Below are 18,350 nucleotides of genomic sequence, written 5' to 3'. Positions count from 1 at the left end.
TTTTCAGCATAATTCCTGTGGGAAAGAAAATATTCTGTATGATGGATAGGGATGAAAGCCCATGGTTTTTCCCTGCCTCATCTCATCAGGGCCAGAGCATCAAGGAAGCAAGACTGAAGGAGTCTAGAGAAAAGCTCAGCAGAAAATGTGTGCATGAAGATGTTTCTTGTTGCAGTACAATCTATGGAAGAAGGATGGCTTCTAGGAATATTGCAACAGCGGGAAAAGCTGATTAGACTTAGTAGAGGATCTCAGTGGATTATTAGAACAAACACGTGTAATGTTTCACAAGGAAAATTTAAATCTGGCAAATGTCAAATCATTATGTCTCAGCATGCCTTTAAAGGGAAAGATTTCCAAAGCATAGGAAGTGTGTGCTTCTCTCTGTGGGGTGATGTAAATTGATACTGGAATTCCCCTGCATCACCCAGGCTATTTACACCTGAAGTCAGATCTCCTGTTCTTCAGCCAAGCCTCAACAGTGCAGAAGGGCTGCTGCTGGGAGGTGTCTGGTTGTATTTGAGGGGTGATGGCAAATCTGGGTTTGGAGGCTGTTGCACGTGGGGGTGTCCCAACCATAGCACTCTTCAGCATAATGTTTGCTTGGCCCAGTTGTACACAAGATGAGAGAATCCACGGTTTCCCTGCACCTTGCCTTTCCTGCTGTTTTCCACGTAGCAACTTTAAATCACACCTTCAGCCAGGCCACTCATGGGTCCTTTTTTAAAAAACAAAACAAAAAAAAACCAACAAAAAAACACTACAGTGTCCACAGATCATCTCATCAATTGTGAAATGCAGGGAATCACAGAATCATAGCATATCCTGAGGTAGAACAGACAAACAGACAAGAATCGTTGACTCCGTATCCTTTCTCCACACAGGCTCAATGAAAAACTGAACAACAAATCTCTTGAGTCCTGTTTCAGTTGCAACACAATGTTTTGTACCTGTTTCAAGAAGTGTCATAAAAAAATGGGAAGCATGATATGATGGAAGCACAAGTGGAGAATGCCTTCTGGTGAATGAAAGGAAAGGGAGCAGAGAAAACTCTGAAGATGATGCAGATGTCAGAAACTACCATGAAAAGCAGAGCTCTTTGGATTAAAAGGAAGCAGGACATGAGCCAGCAGTGTGCACTTGCAGCCCAGAAGGCCAGCTATGTTTTGGCTGCATTAAAAGAGGAGTGGCCAGCAGGAAGAGGGAAGTGATTGTCCCCCTCAACTTCATTCCACCTGAGCCAGGAGACAGGATGGTTCTATGAAAGCAGATGAGTGCTGGGAGCTGCAGGAAGTATTCAGAAAAAGACTAGATGCAGGCTGAAGACACTGATCACTTAAAATCAAACACATCAGCCTTCCCTAAACCTCTTCAGACTATGAGGTGCCCAGGTTGCATCAGCACCTGACAGCAGTACACAGAAGGAACACTGTGGGTCTTGGGACATGCTGGAGCTGTGCACGTGGTCAGTCTAATTCTGTGCACTTGTGCACTGGCATACAACATGTGTGTATGCACACAAACATACATGTGCCTTCACACATTGTCACAACAATGCATTAATAAATGCATATGCATACACGGTGCACATAGAAACAAAAGCTCATGCACACTTCAGGTAGATGCACAGATCATCCATGATTGTGAACACACATAGATGGAGAGGCAGAGGCTGAGGCCACGGGGAGCTGACTGAGGAGACACTGAGGAGCTTTCTGGTAGGGCAAGACTGCAGTGCTCTGAGCAGGACAGAGCTCCAGATGAGATGATAGCAGTCTGCAGATGTGCAAGGACAGCCCAGTGAAAGGAGTCCAAGGAGGTCACACAGCTTATTCAGAGGACATCTTGATGATGAAGAGAATTGAAACCCAGCAGTCCATCCCACCTGCCTGGACATAAGACCACATGAAACCACAAAAGTCAGCTGGGATGGAGGAAAAGAGGAAGACAAGACAGATATGCATGCAGGGAAGCCCCAGGCCAGCATCACTTGCCTGAGAAGGATCCATCTCAGCACTTGAGCTGAGTCCTCTGCCATCACTCACTCATTCCTGGCCCAGAAGTCCTGGGGCCTCTCAATCCCAGCACTCAAGAAGAAGCCTCCATGGGTAAATGAGTGTGGTATGGGACAGAAAATGAACAAGCAGCATTAAGGGAAGCAGCCACACAGTTCATGCCATTGGCTGTTTTCCATTCATCAGTAGCTCCACAGAAAACTGTCACTTCCATGAAGGCTATGCGTTGACCTGGGGCAGTGCAGGGTCACCATATAAGGCATCCTGAGTCCTTGATCCTCTAATCAACATCTCTTACCTGTTTTTTCTTGGTAACCAAATGAGTCTGAAGCCCTTCTCCCATGTCCTTTTCTGATCATGCCTGACTGCAGCTTGGCTGAGATGGATTTTCCACTGAGAGAGAGACAGCAGCCTTGTTGCATCTGGCCAGTCTCTTCAGATAATTTCTGGATGAAGCGAAGACAATATTTTGACCCTTTTTACTCTTTTATAGGGCCACAAACATCTTCCTTTGGAGGAAAGGCTAAGAATCCTGGGACTGTTTAGCCGGGAGAAGATGAGGGGATCATATCAATGCTTATAAATATGTAATGGGCAAGTGTCAAGAGGATAGGGCCAGGATCTTTTCAGTGGTGCCCAGTGACAAAACAGGCTGGCACAGGCACAGACTCGTACACAGAAAACTCCATCCAAGCATGGGAAAGAGCTTTACTTTGAGCATGAGAGAGCAGAGCACTGGAACAAGCTGTCCATAGAGCCTTTGGAATCTTTGGAATTTGGGAGATATTGAAAACCCACCTGGATGCTTTCCTGTTTGACCTGATTTATGGAATGTGCTTTAGCATGGCAGTTGGACTAGATGATGTCCAGACATCCCTTTCAAACCCTACAATTCTGTAATTCTACCAGCCAACAAAAATACTTCATTGGCGTGCTCCTGGGGACTACTGGACTATGGACTACTCCTCATATGTCCCTGTGCTCTTTTTCTCCCTGCATTCTCTCCCAGGTACAGCTTCAGCCTTCATCCATGTCCTGATATGACCAGTGTGTGCCATGCCCAGTACCTGCCATGCTGGCCTTGTGGCCTGACCCAGTTGGTCAAAAGCTGCAATGATGCAGTGCCAGAACTCCACTGTTATCACTGTGCCCTCTCCTGCGATAGTGGCCCTGTCTGCCCCCATCCACAGCTCTTTCCTGCACAACACTGTTGGCAGCATCCTTAGCAGTGATGGAGTTCTCATCAACTCCGGGTGCTGTGGCCTCTCCTGCTTTTACAGATGCTATTTCAGCAGACAGGGCCCCACTGTGCTAAGGCCACTGATGAGGGCTAAGGCGAGGTCCTCTGGAAACCCAGAAGGTGTTGCTGAACAGAGGACTGAGATCCTGGCCACTGATGTCAGAAAGACGGAGTGTCCAGTGATCTCTTTGAAATACAGGACAGCTAGGGATCTGAGAGATAGATCACTCAATGGAGAAGCAATGGCTTCTCCAGCTACTTTCCACACCTGAGGCTTCCATTTCGGTGCATTCTTGAGTGTGTCTCCATGTGATGTTTGTAAGTACTTATAAATGGCCTTTGGAGAAAAGCATTGCTTTAGTGGGAATTAATTAGTGGGCACTCTATCACTCCCCTGGGCACTAGAGGGTGGAAGACACTGAAGAGATTCATCTTTCATGCACTGCCTCTGAAAGCTGAGGAAGAAATCCTTGGTTACTCTATAAGGAAAAACCATCAGTCCTTACCTTACTGTGTTATGTGAAAGGAAATATCTTTATGCAGGACACTTTCTCATCAGCAAGGATGGGTTTGTTAGAAATGTGAATGTCAAAGACAGCTGAGTCATCTGCCTCACCATGCAATCCTGAACTACAAAACTTTGGGTCTTTCTTTGCAGTGCTTCAAAGAATCCTTCATTAGAGGATGGGTATGGCAAAAAATCTTTAAATGAAAAGGTAGCACTGCAGAAAATCAAAACACAGCCCATACGATGACAAGGGATGGCATGTATTCCAGGTTAGCTTGTCAGAAAATTATTGCCTGTATCAAGGGTGTCTCTGGACCTGCAGCAGTAAGTGACCAGTATAAAAGGCAGCCCAGATCCCAGCTCTGCCATCCTCTTCTCTTGTCTCCTTCTCATTGGGAACCAGGTAAGTGTGAAGCCTTCTCTTCTTCTCTTGAAAAGTGTGATTATTGCCTCAATAGGAATTTAATCAGATAGTGGAGCTCCTTGCCATGGGAGACCAAAGAGGGGACAATGTCTGTGCAGAGAATGCATGGGATATAGCTTACATGGCTTTAGATGAGTACAAACTGTGAGAGTCGCCCTGGGCCAGACTGCACTTAGAAGTGCTCAGGTACAATGAAGGAGAGTGACCTTCTGCCACTGCCCCCTCCATCTTGGTACTGGCCTTGGCTCCTTTGTGAGAGGCTATTCAGGCTGCCCCTCACATACCCACATGTACTACTTCCTCTATCCCTCTCTCCCAGGTGCCCCTCCAGTCCCAAGTCATGTCCTGCTACACCCAGTGTGTGCCATGCCGGCCCTGCGGCCCGACCCCTCTGGCCAGCAGCTGCAATGAGCCCTGTGTCAGGCAGTGCCAGAACTCCACCATCGCCATTGAGCCCTCTCCCGTGGTGGTGACCCTGCCCGGACCCATCCTCAGCTCCTTCCCGCAGAACACCGTTGTGGGCTCCTCCACCTCCGCTGCTGTTGGCCGCATCCTCAGCTCTGAGGGCGTGCCCATCACCTCGGGGGGCTTTGACTTGTCCGGCTTGGGCAGCCGCTCCTGTGGCAGAAGGTGCCCGCCCTGCTGAAGCCGCTGGTCCCGGAGAAATTCTTCCAGAAAACAGGAACGTGGTGCTGGATCAACAAGACGTCTTCAAGCCCCTGCATTCAGATTACCTGACCATCCTCAGCTACTCTAGGAAGTACTGGCAGGAAGAGGCATGCCTGGGCTTCCAGTAAAGCTGGCTCATGCCTCTGCTTCTGTACCTCTCCTCACCTACCTACCTCCTTCTCCAGTTTTTCTTTTTTCTTTCTTCGTTTTTCTTTTCTTCCCCTGTGTCCCTCTGATATGTGAGGTTCCCCAGAACGATCTCATCCACTGTTGGAAAATAAGGTGTATGTCTTGCACGAACTCAGTCTTTGAACTTAAACATGGGATCAGGCAAATCCTGCACTGTGAAGCCTCCTCTGAGGGTGATTTCATTTTCCTCTGTAAACATTCATTAAAGATTTCTGCATCTCATTTGAGCGTTTGATGTTTATTTCCACTGCCTATGGCCCCCAGAACTACCCAGGGAGAATGGCTCTGCTCCTGGGAGGTATAAGATGAGAGGTTAAGGAGATCCTTCTCCATTCCCAGAAGAATGGCATGATGTGATACACTGCTTTCTTAGTCACTGTCCCCTGCAGCTGAAGAAGATACCCCTGTCTATGGCAGAACAAGTGGCTATTGGCCTTTGCCTTGCAGTGTTTCTGCCCACAGCTACACTCTAAGTTCCTGAAAAGGAATATCACAACCTGCTTTCTGCCTAGAGGAAAAGCTGTTACTGTGTGGGATACTGTGTGAGGTGCAAGACATCCTGCTGACTCTTGGGAACAGGTTTTCTCCTGCTCTTAGACATGTGGCACTACGGAAGCAGGAGAGAATACAAGATGAAACAGAACTGTGTGGAGGTCTCTGGTCCAGCAGAGCTCCTGCTGTCACTTGTGCCCTCCTGCCAACCTGAAACATAGGTGTGCCTGACTCACACTGCCTTCAGCGAATGGCTGCTATGGGTGCAGCGCTCGTTTCTGACGAGAACTCAGGGCGGCGCACCCCGGTCAGGATGGAGTTTGGCGGCCATGCAGGCAGCGCCCCCTGCGGGCCCGGACGGCACTGTGCCCCCGCCCCGCCCCAAGCGGTTCGTGCCCGGCCGCAGCCCCGGCTTCGCTTCCCGTGCGCCCACTGCGCAGTAATACAGCGCCGCGTCTCCGAGCCGGGGCCGGGCGAGACACAGGGCGCTGGAGCGGCGGTCTGCCGACACCCACAGCTGCCCCTCCGGGTCCGGCACCTGCTTGTAGCCTTTAAAAGCACTGACGAGGAATGAGGGGGCTCGGCCCGGGAGCTGACGGTACCAATGGATGTACCCGTCGAGCTGTAGGTTGGGGTGTGAGCAGGTGATGTTGATGACGGTGCCCTCGCTGGTCTCTGCCGCCGGCTCCTGCTGCACCTGGGCTCTGCTCACAGCCACTGCAGAGATGAAAAGAATAAACAAAGTCAGAAAATCCCTTTCCTCCTAATGTTACAGGGATCCAATCCAGGAGGTGAATGGAATGAGAGCAAAAGGCAGCAGCGAGGGGAGTGATTTTTAAAGGAATGGAACAGCGCAGGGAGAGAGGCCGGTCTGAAGGGATAGGTAGATTGGGCAGGAAGCAGTCGGGACTAGAGAGTGGCGAGAGATCTGAAAGAAGCCGGAGAAACAGAGGCGAGGGCGAGGCCGGCGCCGGCCCCCGCAGTCCGGCCCCGCCGGCGGCAGCCCCGCGCACCCAGCAGCACCGCGGCCAGCCCCGCCAGCCCCGCGGCCCGGCACTGCCGCATCCCGCCGCTCCGCTGCCCCCGCCAGCCCTGGCTCTGCTCCGCCCGCGCCGCCTCCTCCCCGCCGCCGCCACCGCCGCCAGCTCCGCCCCGGGGCTGCGCCCTGAGGCAGCGTCACTCGGGCTTGCTCAGCGCTGCCAGTGCTGGGCGCCAGTGTGTGTGTGGGTAGCGGGGCGCGGGTTGCTGGGAGCTAAGCATCTTTTTCTTGGGATCCTACAGGGACAGAGACTCTGTCACTTGCCTTGGCAGCCTGTTCCAATAAGTCACTACCTTTCCTGAGAATATTTTTTTCCCAGTTACAACCTGAACCTTCCCTGTGAAGGAAAAACAAAGATAAAGAGTCCCTGCAAATAAAATTTGGAAAGAACAAAGTAAGGATTGGGGTTCCTGCAAAACAAGATAGAGGTTAGAAGAAATGTTTTGGTCAGAAGGATCTGGTTAAACCAACTTATTTTGCAAGCATATGGCAGGACATGCTAGCTTAGCACCTGCAAGTAAATCTTGTTTACTGGAGAGAAAAAAGATTGATAGAATTTACAGGATACAAATATAGTCCTAGTTCGGTGAAACAACAAACTGAATCCAGATTATAATGTATGCATAAACAAAGGAAATGAAGGGGAACAGCTGCTGGGGGTGGATGAGCATTGATAGGTGAACAGAATCACAGAATCACAGAATCACCTGGGTTGGAAGGGACCTCAAGGATCATGTAGTTCCAACCCCCCTGCCTAGCAGGGCCACCAAACATACACATTCAGATCAGGTTGCCCAGGACCCCGTCCAACCTGGCCTTGAACACGTCCAAGGACGGGGCATCCACAACCTCCCTGGGCAGCCCGTTCCAGGGCCTAACTACTCTCCTTGTGAAGAACTTCCCCCTAACATCCAACCTCAATCTTTCCTCCTTCAACTTGGATCCATTTCCCCTAGTCCTGCTGTTGTCAGCCCTTCTGAAGAGTTTACTCCCCTCCTGGCTGTAGGTTCCCTTCAGGTATTGATAGGCTGCCATGAGGTCACCCCGCAGCCTTCTCTTCTCCAGGCTGAACAAGCCCAACTCCCTCAGCCTGTCCTCATAGGGGAGGTGCTCCAGCCCCCTGCTCATCTCAGTCGCCCTCCTCTGGACCCTTTCCAAGATCTCTATGCCTTTCTTGTACTGAGGGCTCCACACCTGGACACAGTACTCCAGGTGGGGCCTCACAAGAGCCGAGTAGAGAGGGACAATCACCTCCCTGTCCCTGCTGACCACCCCTCTCCTGATGGAGCCCAGGATCCCATTTGCCTTTCGAGCTGCCAGAGCGCACTGCTGGCTCATGTTAAGTCTCTCGTCCATCAGGACCCCGAGGTCCTTCTCTGCCGAGCTGCTCTCAAGGCCCACTCCTCCCAGCCTGTACGGGTGCCTGGGGTTCTTCCGGCCCAAATGCAAAACCTTGCACTTTGCTGTGTTGAACCTCATTAGGTTCACCCGAGCCCAGCCCTCAAGCCTGTCGAGGTCCCTCTGAATGGCATCCCTTCCTTCCACCGTATCAACCGCACCACTCAGCTTGGTATCGTCAGCAAACTTGCTGAGGGTGCACTCAATTCCTTCATCGATGTCATTAATAAAGATGTTAAAGAGCACCGGTCCCAAGACAGACCCTTGGGGGACACCACTTGTTACCGGCCTCCACCTGGACATAGAGCCATTGACCACCACCCTCTGTCTGCGGCCTTTCAACCAATTGCTTATCCATCGGGTCGTCCACCCATCAAATCCACTTCCCTCCAATTTGGAGATGAGGATGTGGTGGGGGACCATGTCAAAGGCCTTGCTCAGGTCCAGATAAATGACATCGGTCGCCTTCCCTTCGTCCACCAATGCCGTCACTCCATCATAGAAGGCCACAAGATTAGTCAGGCATGACCTTCCCTTGGTGAAGCCGTGCTGTCTCGGATCACATGCTCATTCTTTATGTGATCGAGCATGTTGTCCAGGAGGATCTGTTCCATCATCTTCCCAGGCACGGAGGTGAGACTCACCGGCCTGTAGTTCCCCGGGTCCTCCCTGCTCCCCTTCTTGTATATGGGAGTGACGTGACCCTTCCTCCAGTCATCCGGGACCTCACCTGACAGCCACGACTTCTCAAATATGATGGAGAGCGGCTCGGCAACCACCTCAGCCAGCTCCTTCAGGACCCTGGGATGCACGCCATCTGGCCCCATAGACTTGTATTCATTCAGTCTAAGGAGGTACTCTCGGACTTGCTCTGCCCTTACAGTGGGGAGGGATTTACCTCCTTGGTCCCCACATAGAGGTTTGGGGATGCAGGGTTCATGGACGCGAAGAAGACTAGAATCCTGGCCACCAGTGAAGACCGAGGTGAAGAACTCATTCAGCACCTCAGCTTTCTCTTCATCTGTTGAAGCCAGTTCTCCTTTTAAATTTACCAAAGTAGGTACGCCCGTTTTGGCCTGTCTCTTCTGGCCAATGTACCTGTAGAAGGTTTTCTTATTGTTTTTCACGTCCCTTGCCAAGTTCAGTTCTGCCTGCGCCTTGGCTTCCCTGATCCCACGTCTACAAGTCCGGACGGCATCCCTGTACTCTTCCCAGGTGACACAGCCTTGTTTCCAGAGCTTGTACACCCCTTTCTTCGCCCTCAGTTCTCTCAGCAGGTCCTTGCTGAGCCATGCCGGTTTCCTACCTCACCTGCCCACTTTCTTATTCAGAGGAATGGAGACCTCTTGTGCTTCCAGGAGGGCATCTTTGAAGAGCCGCCAGCTCTCCTCAACATCCCTGTCTTTGAGGGCAGCGCGCCAGGGGATCTTGGCCAGCAATCCATTGAGTAGCTTGAAGTCTGCTTTTCTAAAGTTCAGTGTCCTGATCCTGCTCTTTGCCAAGCCCACATCGCTTGAGATCACAAACTCAACCAGGGCGTGGTCGCTGGAGCCCAGGCAGCCTCCAACCTTGACGCCTTTGATGATCTCCTCGGCGTTGGTAAGCAGCAGGTCTAGCAGCACTTCACCTCTGGTCGGTCTGTCCAATACCTGAACCAGAAAGCTATCGTCAATGGATTCCAAGAGCCTTCTGGAGCTCTTGCAGCTCACCGTGTGGTTTTTCCAACAGATGTCCGGATGGTTGAAGTCCCCCACCAGGACAAGAGCCCGTGAGCCAGACATCTCACGCATCTGGAGCAAGAAAGCCTCATCAACAGCCTCCCCTTGATCAGGTGGTCTGTAGTATACCCCTAACACTAGCTGACCTATATTAGTCCCATCTCTAATCCTAACCCACAGGCTCTCAACCTGTTCCTGACTGTTTCTCGTAGGGAGCTCCTCACAGTTTATCCAATCTCTGACATAGAGAGCAACTCCCCCACCCCTCCTACCTCGCCTATCTTTCCTAAAGAGTCTATAGCCGTCGATGGCAGTATCCCAATTGTGGGAGTCATCCCACCATGTTTCTGTGATAGCAACAAGGTCATAACTTTCCGAGTGCATCACAGTTTCGAGTTCCTCCTGCTTGTTACTCAGGCTGCGTGCATTGGTATAAAGGCACTTCAGCCGGGCTATCCGTCTCGCCACCTTTATAAGGGATCTAGGATCCCCTAGAACAGCAGCATCCCCAGCATCCCCCTGCCCTAGTCCTTCCCTATGCACTCTGCCGTCATTGCCCATGGAGTTTGGTACAAGCCCTCGAATGACCCATTCAACCCCAGTGGCGCTTATTTTGTCCCCTTCCCCCTTCATTCCTAGTTTAAAGACCTGTCAATGAGTCCAGCTAATTCTTCAGCTAAGATCCTCTTACCCCTCAGGGACAGGCTGCATGCGTCAGCAGCCATCATGCCAGGTGCAGTGTAAATTGCCCCATGGTCAAAAAAGCCGAAATTCTTGCGCCTGCACCAGCTCTTAAGCCATCTATTGAAGAGTTGGGTATTTTGGATCCTCCCTGTACATTTCCCTGACACCACGGGGATAGAAGAAAAGACCACTTGCACCCCAGATCCTTCAAGTATTCGCCCCATTCCCCTGAAGTCTTTCTTGATAGACCTCAGGCTTTCCTTATCAACTTTCTCGCCGCCAGCCTGAATTACTAAAAGTGGGTAATAATCCGAAGACCGAATCAACCCAGGAATTTTCTTTGAAATGTCCCTGACCCGTGCCCCAGGAAGGCAGCACACCTCTCTGCGGGTAGGGTCGGGCCGGCATATAGGGCTTTCTGTTCCTTGCAGAAGGGAGTCGCCTATGACAATCACCCTCCTGTCCTTGCGGGTAGAAGCAGTCTTGAGGGTTGGGGGCGACCGCTTCGCCTGAGGCAACCTCACAGGTGAACCTGTCACCGCACTCTCACTCGTCCCCCCTTCGACTTCCAGGGCCTCAAACCTGTTACGCAGAGGCACCTGGGGAGCCGGGGATGGTCGGGATGGGGGATGCCCCCTCCGCCGAGCAGGTACCCGTTTCCACTCCTCCTCCCTTCTCAAATTGCTGTTAGGGGGAAGAGAGGACAGGGGGCTCGCTGAAACGCTGTCAGCTGGCTGGTTCCCCTTTACCAGGTGTTTGTAAGGTGGCAGGGGCTGATGTGTTCCATGAGGAGCCTCGTCTGTGTGCCGAGAACCTGAGGTTGAGAGGGACCGACACCACCAGTCAATCTCCCTCTCACACTCTTTTATAGTCCTCAGCCTCTCCACTTCCTCCTTCAGGCTAATCACAAGGCTGAGCAAGTCATTCAATTGCTCACACCTTGTACAAGTGCTGCCTCCTTCGTGTGGCATTGCAAAGGCCAGGCTGTGGCACTCCTCACAGTCAGTGACCTGCACACTAGCATCTCGTGATAGTAACTCTGTCTGAGTCGCCACACACTTCATACCGTTTTTCTCCCCTCTATGCATGCACCAGACCTCAGTCTGGCTTTGGACCCTCTTCTTGGCTACTGTCTTTCTGCTGCGTGTGCTCGGGACCTCTACATGGGTCTTCACAGTTTTTGTGTTTGAAGCCTTCTGTGTTTGAAGCCTTCTGCCAGGGTGCACCCATGGCAATCAGCAGGCTCACTAACTCAACAAGAAAGTCCCAAAGGGGTGCAAGTGATCAGCCCTGCCCTGCTGCCCCCTACCCTCACACTATTGCCGGGTTCGCTAAGTGCCCTGGCACTTACCACCAATAGAAATAACAAGACTCCTTGCAGGGGAGTGCAGACAGGGGTACCTTAGAAAAGCACCACGTTAAGGCAGCCTGGCAGATAGCTGAACAGAGAATAATGTGAACCCCAAGTACTTTGGTGAATGGGAAAGGGCCTTCCAGTGTCAGAGTACAGGGATAAAAGAGGGGCTGTGTACCCCAATACTTCGAGAGATCCCACAGGGGTATGGGATCTCTCTGTCCCAGCAGAGTCTCCCTTTATTTGAATGAAGAGACTGAAGTCTCTCCTCTGTCTCTTTTTTTAATAAAGATGATTGAGCAAGCTTATTGTAGCAGAAATTTTCCTAACACCTCAAGCAACTTAAAGCCACTGTGTTACTGCTAGTTACATAGGAGAAGAGGCCAATCCTCACTGTCACGGAGTTGACTAGATCAATCTATGTCCGTGACAGGGGCGACAGGCCTCTGCCCTCCCCCTCACCCAAGTCCCACAAAAATGGGAAGGAAGGAAGGGAGGAAAAGAGCAGCGGCAACAATCTATGGAGGAAAACTTATTTTACTATAATATCAGAATACAAGATAACACAATATATACAATTTAATTGAAATTGAGATTAATAAATCAGACAAGATGAGAGAGAGAGTTCCCGGGACTGAATCAAACCTGAAAAGCTTGGAACGGCCAGGAAAGCACCTCCAGCACCCACTGCAAGGCAGCAAGAGAGCACCCCCCCCACCCAGAAGGGCCAGATCCCGTGACTTCTGTAATGTACAGGGATAGGTACCTGGAATTGGGCATCAACACTTCAATACCCTGTACACTACATGATGTTTTGATGTGGAATACTGAAACCCAAAATAAAAACAAACAAACAAACAAACAAAAAACATAGAACCATGACACTCACCTCACTACAGCTTCTTTTAAGGCAGTTGTAAAGAGCAATAAGGTCTTTCCTGAGCCTCCTTTTCTCCAGACTGAACAGTTCCAGTTCCCACAGCTGCTCCTGGTAAGACTTGTGCTCCAGGTACTTCACCAGTTTTGTTGCCCTTCTTTGAGTGCATTCCAGGGCTTCAATGTTTTTCTTGTAGGGAGGGGCCCAAAATGGAACACAGTACTCTAGGTACAGCCCCATCATTGCTGACTACATAGAAACAATCACTTCCCTGCTGGCTACACTCTTTCTGAAATAAGCCAGGATGCCAGCTTCTTGGCCAGCTGAACACTCTTCTGGCTTGTGTTCAGTCATGTGTCAAGCAATACTAACAGATCCTTTTTGTCCACTTAGTTTTCCAGCCACTCCATCGCCAGCCTGTAGTGACGCAGGGGGTTTTTGTGGCCAGAGTGCAGGACTCAGCACTTGGTCTTGTTAAAACTCATACAAATAGCCTCAGCCCTTAGATCCATCCTCTTACATTCCCTCTGTAGGACCTTTGTACTCACAGGCAATTGAACACTTCCCCCAAGTCAGTATCATTTGCAAACTGACTGTGGGTGCAATCCATCCCCTCATCCATATAACAAATATATTTAACAGAGCAGGCCCCAGTACTGACTCCTTGGGAACACCACTTGTGACCAGTCGTCAGCTGGATTTAGCTCCATTCACCACTATTCTCCTGGTCCCACCCTCCAGCCAGTTTTTTTTTAACCCAGGGAAGAATACACTTCTCCAAGCCATTGGCTGCCTTCTTCTGTGGGAAAATACTGTGGAAGACAGTGTCAAAGGCCTTTCTAGGTAGACTGCATCTCATCCACTTGGCTGGTCAGCTGGTCATAGAAGGAGATCAGGAGCAGGACCTGCCTTTTTTGAGCCCGTGCTGGCACATGCAACATGGTCACAATCAAAATAATCTTTTCCTTGATCTTCCCTGACCATACCAAGGTCAGACTGAAAGATCTGTAGTTACCCAGATCCTTCTTCCAACCTTTCTTATAGAAGGTTGTCACATGGACAAGCTTCCAGTCATCTGCCCTCCATTGCAGCATTCCAGTCACAAGAACAATCCCTCCACACTTCAGAAATAACAAGCAAGCCACGTTTCTCTTGTCACACCATGGTTTCAAGCTCCTCATATGTATTACTCATGCTGAGTGCATTAGTGTAGATGCACTTCAGCTGAGCTAGCAGGTTCACCCTTGAATGTTGCTCCTAGACTCTTCCCTAAAAGCTTCCCTAAAAGCCTGATTTTATTCCTTTCCTCCTTCCTGATGCTGGCAAAATGCTTCTGAATGGCAGAATCCACAAAACTGAGAAGGCAATAACTCTAAAATGCAAAGGAAGAAAGAAACAACTGCTAGGATAGTGGTATGGGTGACAGTGAAAATTAAAGAGTTGGGTTGAAACCTTTTGTATCATGGACATCCAGTTCTTGGCAGTGGAAGAGAGGAAGAAGAAGAATCAAAGATGAAGATTTATAGGCCACATTCCTGAGAAATATCAGTAATGCTCCTATCTGCCCACAGACTACCAACAAAGACTTTGCTGGAGCTCCCCTGGATATGGGACTTTGTGCTTAGGCTGCAAGGCAAGTTACAACAGAACACTGCTGTAAAGATGTTATCTGTCTTTCTCTGTGTTGATGGAACAGGTGAACATACATAGATACACACAAGCTCCCGGTGGAGCAGGAGAAAAGGCCAAGAGAATAGTATGAGGCTTTTGCACAGGGGAACTCTTGCAGCTCTGCACAGATCTGTACTTCCCCATTCTTCCAAGCATCCTTTGGGGAATAGGATGTACTATATCGTGGGGGGGGGATATAAGCCCATGGCCAGCTCTTGACCCACCTTGTCATGACCAGAGCACCCAGGCAGCAGGGCTGAGGGATTCTAAACAGAAGTATAGCAGAAGCTAGAGGAATCTGGTCTGGAATGTGAGTGCTGGGCATCTCTTCATGGGCTTTGTCTGCTGAAAGCTGTTCTCTTCCCATCCTACTGCTCAGGATAGGCATGTGTGCAGAGAGCTGGGGAAGAGCTGTGAAAGCTCCTTTGGTGAAGGAGAAAGCAGCTGCCTGCATGCAGCATCCCCAGCCACCATGCGGTAAGAAGAATAGGCAGGAGGGCAGCAGAATGGAACAGGATGGGATGGAGTATACAGTGTTGCTGAGCCCTGGTACAATGGCTGTGCCCAACACAGGTCAGAGCAGGATGAGCCACCGCACAGATCAGCCAGTACAGCCGCAGCTCCAGGAAGCTGGCCACAGGATAAGGTCATGGGCTGCAGCCTGAGCACCAGCTCACAAAAATATAAATGGAATTCTCAAAAAATCTGCACCCACCATTTGCACAAATCCAGCATGCAGACAGAAGCATATCCTAATATTCCTGTATATGTTAATGACATTGTGTGGTACTCAGAGAGGCTGCACAGAGAAGGAAGATGTACTGAGAAGCTTGAAGACACTGGAGATACTGATGCTGAAAACGTATGTCTGCTCTGCTAGGTCTTCCATTTAAGACTTAAAAAGCATGTACCTTATCTTGAAGAGCTGCAAAAAGGCTTGCAGCAGCTGCCTGCATGCAGCAGGTGCAAGACGGATCTAGACATGGCCTTGACTGAAGGATGAATGGCTACAGTGTGCCCCACCTTCCAGTGCCCAGGGGAGTGATGGATCTATGCTAATTTCTTCAAAGTAGTTGTTTTCTCACCTGATCAGTTTAAAAAGAAGAAGTTAAGCACAGAAGGACACAATAAGAGTTTCATCAAATGTTTAATGAGTCTAAAGAGAGAAATAATGTCAGTCCACGTGGAGACCCTGAATGCAGGGAGCAGCAGGAGCAGGCAATAATCTGTTGCCTTTCCCCAAGGCAGAGCTGCCACAGAGTATCCATCTAACTGCTCATCAAACCAGAGAGCTACTAGGTCACTCAGTTGGTTTCAGGGGACTTCACAGAGAGTTCTGGGGGTAAGTAGAAAACAACAAAGGAAAGAGATAGGAAGAATAAGTGGAAGAGAGTATTGGAAGACTTTGGCCACGTTGTCAGAGAAGCCAGGCTGGCACTTCTGTCTGTCCTGACAGGGTAAGCTCCCATAACACTATTCCAGCAAGTGTTTCTTTCTTCATTTGCCTTTTGGACTAGCTTCAAATTTTTGTGTATTCTGGTATCCAGAACAATTTGACCATTATCAAGAGGAGAAAGTACACCCAAGAGAAAGTCTGCCAATCCAAGTCAGACATCAGTTTTAGATGTCAGTTAATTCTATCTGAGAAGCGTCTGTCAGAGCTGAGGTGAGAAGTGGTAGAATGGCTCAAGCCCAGGCAAGACGTGTCAGTTAAATGGGAGAAAACTCCATCCAGCGACTGTCCAGGACTTCCACGGAGCCTGGCCAGGCCATGTGGATAACGGGAGGTCTGCAAATGTACAGGGAAAAATCCATCAAGGCTGCCCTAAATGTGGAATTTACTGAAGGCTGAATGTCTACAGTTGCCTCAATATCCCCCTCACCCCTTTGAATCCCCATAGTTCACTAGTAGGGAAGTTAGAGACTTGTGCTTCATCGTCTCAGAGCAAGAATTTTCTCATCTGGCCATAGGAGGCAGAAGAAGGACAAACCATACAGGGATGCAATGAAGGTTGCGGCAAATGTTTAATGAGCCTAAGGAGGGAATGGATGTGAGTTGAAGTGGAGATCCCAAGGGCAGAGAGCAGCAGAAGCAGACTGGAATCTGTTCCCCTTTTCCTATGGCAGAAGAGCCATGGGACACCCACCTAAATGCCCCTCAGAGGAGAGAGGCCAGCAGGTCCCTGGGACCTTCCCAGAGAGTTCTGGGGAGAGCAACGGAGAACAAAGAGAAGGGTGAGAAAGAATGAGTGGAAGAGAATATTGGTAGACATGGGCCGTGTTGTCAGAGATGCCGGCCTGGCCCCTGCTGTCCTGAGAGAGCAAGCCAGACGTGGTCATCTACACTGAAAACAGTGGCAGAAAGTCAGTTCTCCTGTCCAGCACCGTGTCGTGAGATTGTGGGGGACCTTGACTGGGAGCAGTGCCCAGCACCTTTAGTTGCACCTTCTGCCACAGTAGCGGTTGGAAATGCAGGAGAGGTCAAAGCCCCCCGAGGTGATGGGCACGCCCTGACAGCTGAGGATGCTGCCAACAGCAGCGGAGGTGGAGGAGCCCACGGCGGTGTTCTGCGGGAAGGAGCTGAGGATGGGTCCGGGCAGGGTCACCACCACGGGAGAGGGCTCAATGACGATGGTGGAGTCCTGGCACTGCCTGACACAGGGCTCATTGCAGCTGCTGGCCAGAGGAGTGGGGCCGCAGGGCCGGCATGGCACGCACGGGTCGCAGCAGGACATGTCTTTGGGTTGGCAGTGCACCTGTTGGGAGAGAGGACCGAGTGGAGAAAATAGAGAGTCAGGAGGAGGCTGCCATCCCACCAAGAGGGAATCATGCCCATGCAGTCCTGGGAGTTGGAGGCTGTGCACGGATGATCATCGGCTTCCTGGTCTGTTCCTGCCAGGTCCCAGAAAGAAGCACCCGGTGCCTATCAAGCTACTTCTTAGATCCTAGCCCAGAAGCCCCGCAGTGCAGTCCCAGCTACCGTCCAGGACCAACCTTCTGCCCACTTCCCTTTCCCACGACCAGCAGCTGCAAGCTTTGTCATGGTACAGAGCTGGTAGCACATGAGAGGTCTATAGACCTCAGGGCCTCCTGATGAAGAGAGAGAGAGAGAGAGAGACAGGAAGGGGGCTCACACTCGCCTGGTTCCCAGGAAGAAGGAGGCAAGAGAAGCGAATGAGAGAGTAAGGAGCTGGGCTGTCTTTTATAGTGGACCGAAGCTGACCCATATCCAGAGACATCAGAGACTTACAGTAGTGATTATTTTCTGACAAGCGCCTCTTGAATGCCAAGCATCCTAGCTAATGATATGGACAGTGTGCTGGCTTCCTGCGCAGCACTGCTGTGTTTCCAGCTTTGTGTAATTTCCATGCCACGCTGAAGGCATCTTTTGAGAGTAATGAGGGGAGGCCCAAGCATTTCCACACCACAGACACCAGGGTGGGAAACAGAGTGAATTCATGTGCTACAAGAGTCCAGCAAGTGGAAATGACGTCAGCCCGGGTCACTCCTCTGGGGCCTTTCTTAGGGGCCTTTCTTGCAGGAGGTGTACCATCTCCGGAGTGGGACCCGATTCCACTTGACACAAGTTTCTGGAAAATTCTGCCCTCCTGGTTTGTCTCCTCGTATTTTGCCATCCCGTCCGGTGCTGTCCCATCCTCTCCTGCACCATCTTGCTGCCCTCTGACCTTCTGCCTTTGCCTTGCAGGCACGTTGCAGGCAGGCAGCTGCTTTCTTCTCTGCTCGAGGAGTTTTGCAGCCACTCTGCAGCTAAGCTCACTCATGGCTGTAACCCAGCATGTGCTGCAGGTTGGGAAGAGCACAGACAGAACCCCGCTCATGCAGATTTGCCGTGCAGTCACACTGCGATCTACTTTTGTTTAGAAATCAAGCATAAAGGGCAGGAGACCAGCATGGACGAGCATGGCACTCACGGAGAAACTCCAGGGGAGGAAAAGTTGTCTTTACAATGTGCATCATGAGCCTGGTCACTTGGGAGGGAAATACTCAGACTGGTGTCTGAGTCTGTAAGGATGCAAGAAGGAAGGCTAAGGCCCAGAGAGAATTACATTTG

At 50.6% G+C, this 18,350-nt stretch overlaps 1 protein-coding gene and 1 pseudogene across 1 annotated transcript; one reads left to right on the top strand and one right to left on the bottom strand.

Moving 5' to 3' along the window:
* Window positions 1-4,513: 4,513 nt before the first annotated feature.
* Window positions 4,514-5,049, top strand: LOC128091716 (feather keratin Cos1-1/Cos1-3/Cos2-1-like; annotated as a pseudogene).
* Window positions 5,050-16,713: 11,664 nt separating this feature from the next.
* Window positions 16,714-17,517, bottom strand: LOC128091746 (feather keratin Cos1-1/Cos1-3/Cos2-1-like). The gene is made up of 2 exons (XM_052705003.1): window positions 17,413-17,517; window positions 16,714-17,034 (listed from the first exon to the last, which is right to left on the bottom strand). The coding sequence occupies exons 1-2, from the start codon at window positions 17,515-17,517 to the stop codon at window positions 16,714-16,716; spliced, it is 426 nt and encodes a 141-aa protein (XP_052560963.1).
* Window positions 17,518-18,350: the final 833 nt, after the last annotated feature.

Source organism: Tympanuchus pallidicinctus, unplaced genomic scaffold, assembly GCF_026119805.1.
Source record: "Tympanuchus pallidicinctus isolate F22 unplaced genomic scaffold, pur_lepc_1.0 scaffold50, whole genome shotgun sequence".
NCBI classification, from domain to species: Eukaryota; Metazoa; Chordata; class Aves; order Galliformes; family Phasianidae; genus Tympanuchus; species Tympanuchus pallidicinctus.
The sequence above is the reverse complement of the archived record's forward strand: the minus strand, read 5'-3'. Positions and strand labels throughout refer to the sequence as shown.

Excerpts from the sequence above, each read along its gene's own strand:
- LOC128091746 (XM_052705003.1), bottom strand. The coding sequence starts at position 17,517 with ATGTCTCTGGATATGGGTCAGCTTCGGTCCACTATAAAAGACAGCCCA. Across the intron at positions 17,035-17,412 it reads TTCCTGGGAACCAGGCGAGT|GTGCACTGCCAACCCAAAGA; the intron begins GTGAGCCCCCTT and ends CTCTCCCAACAG.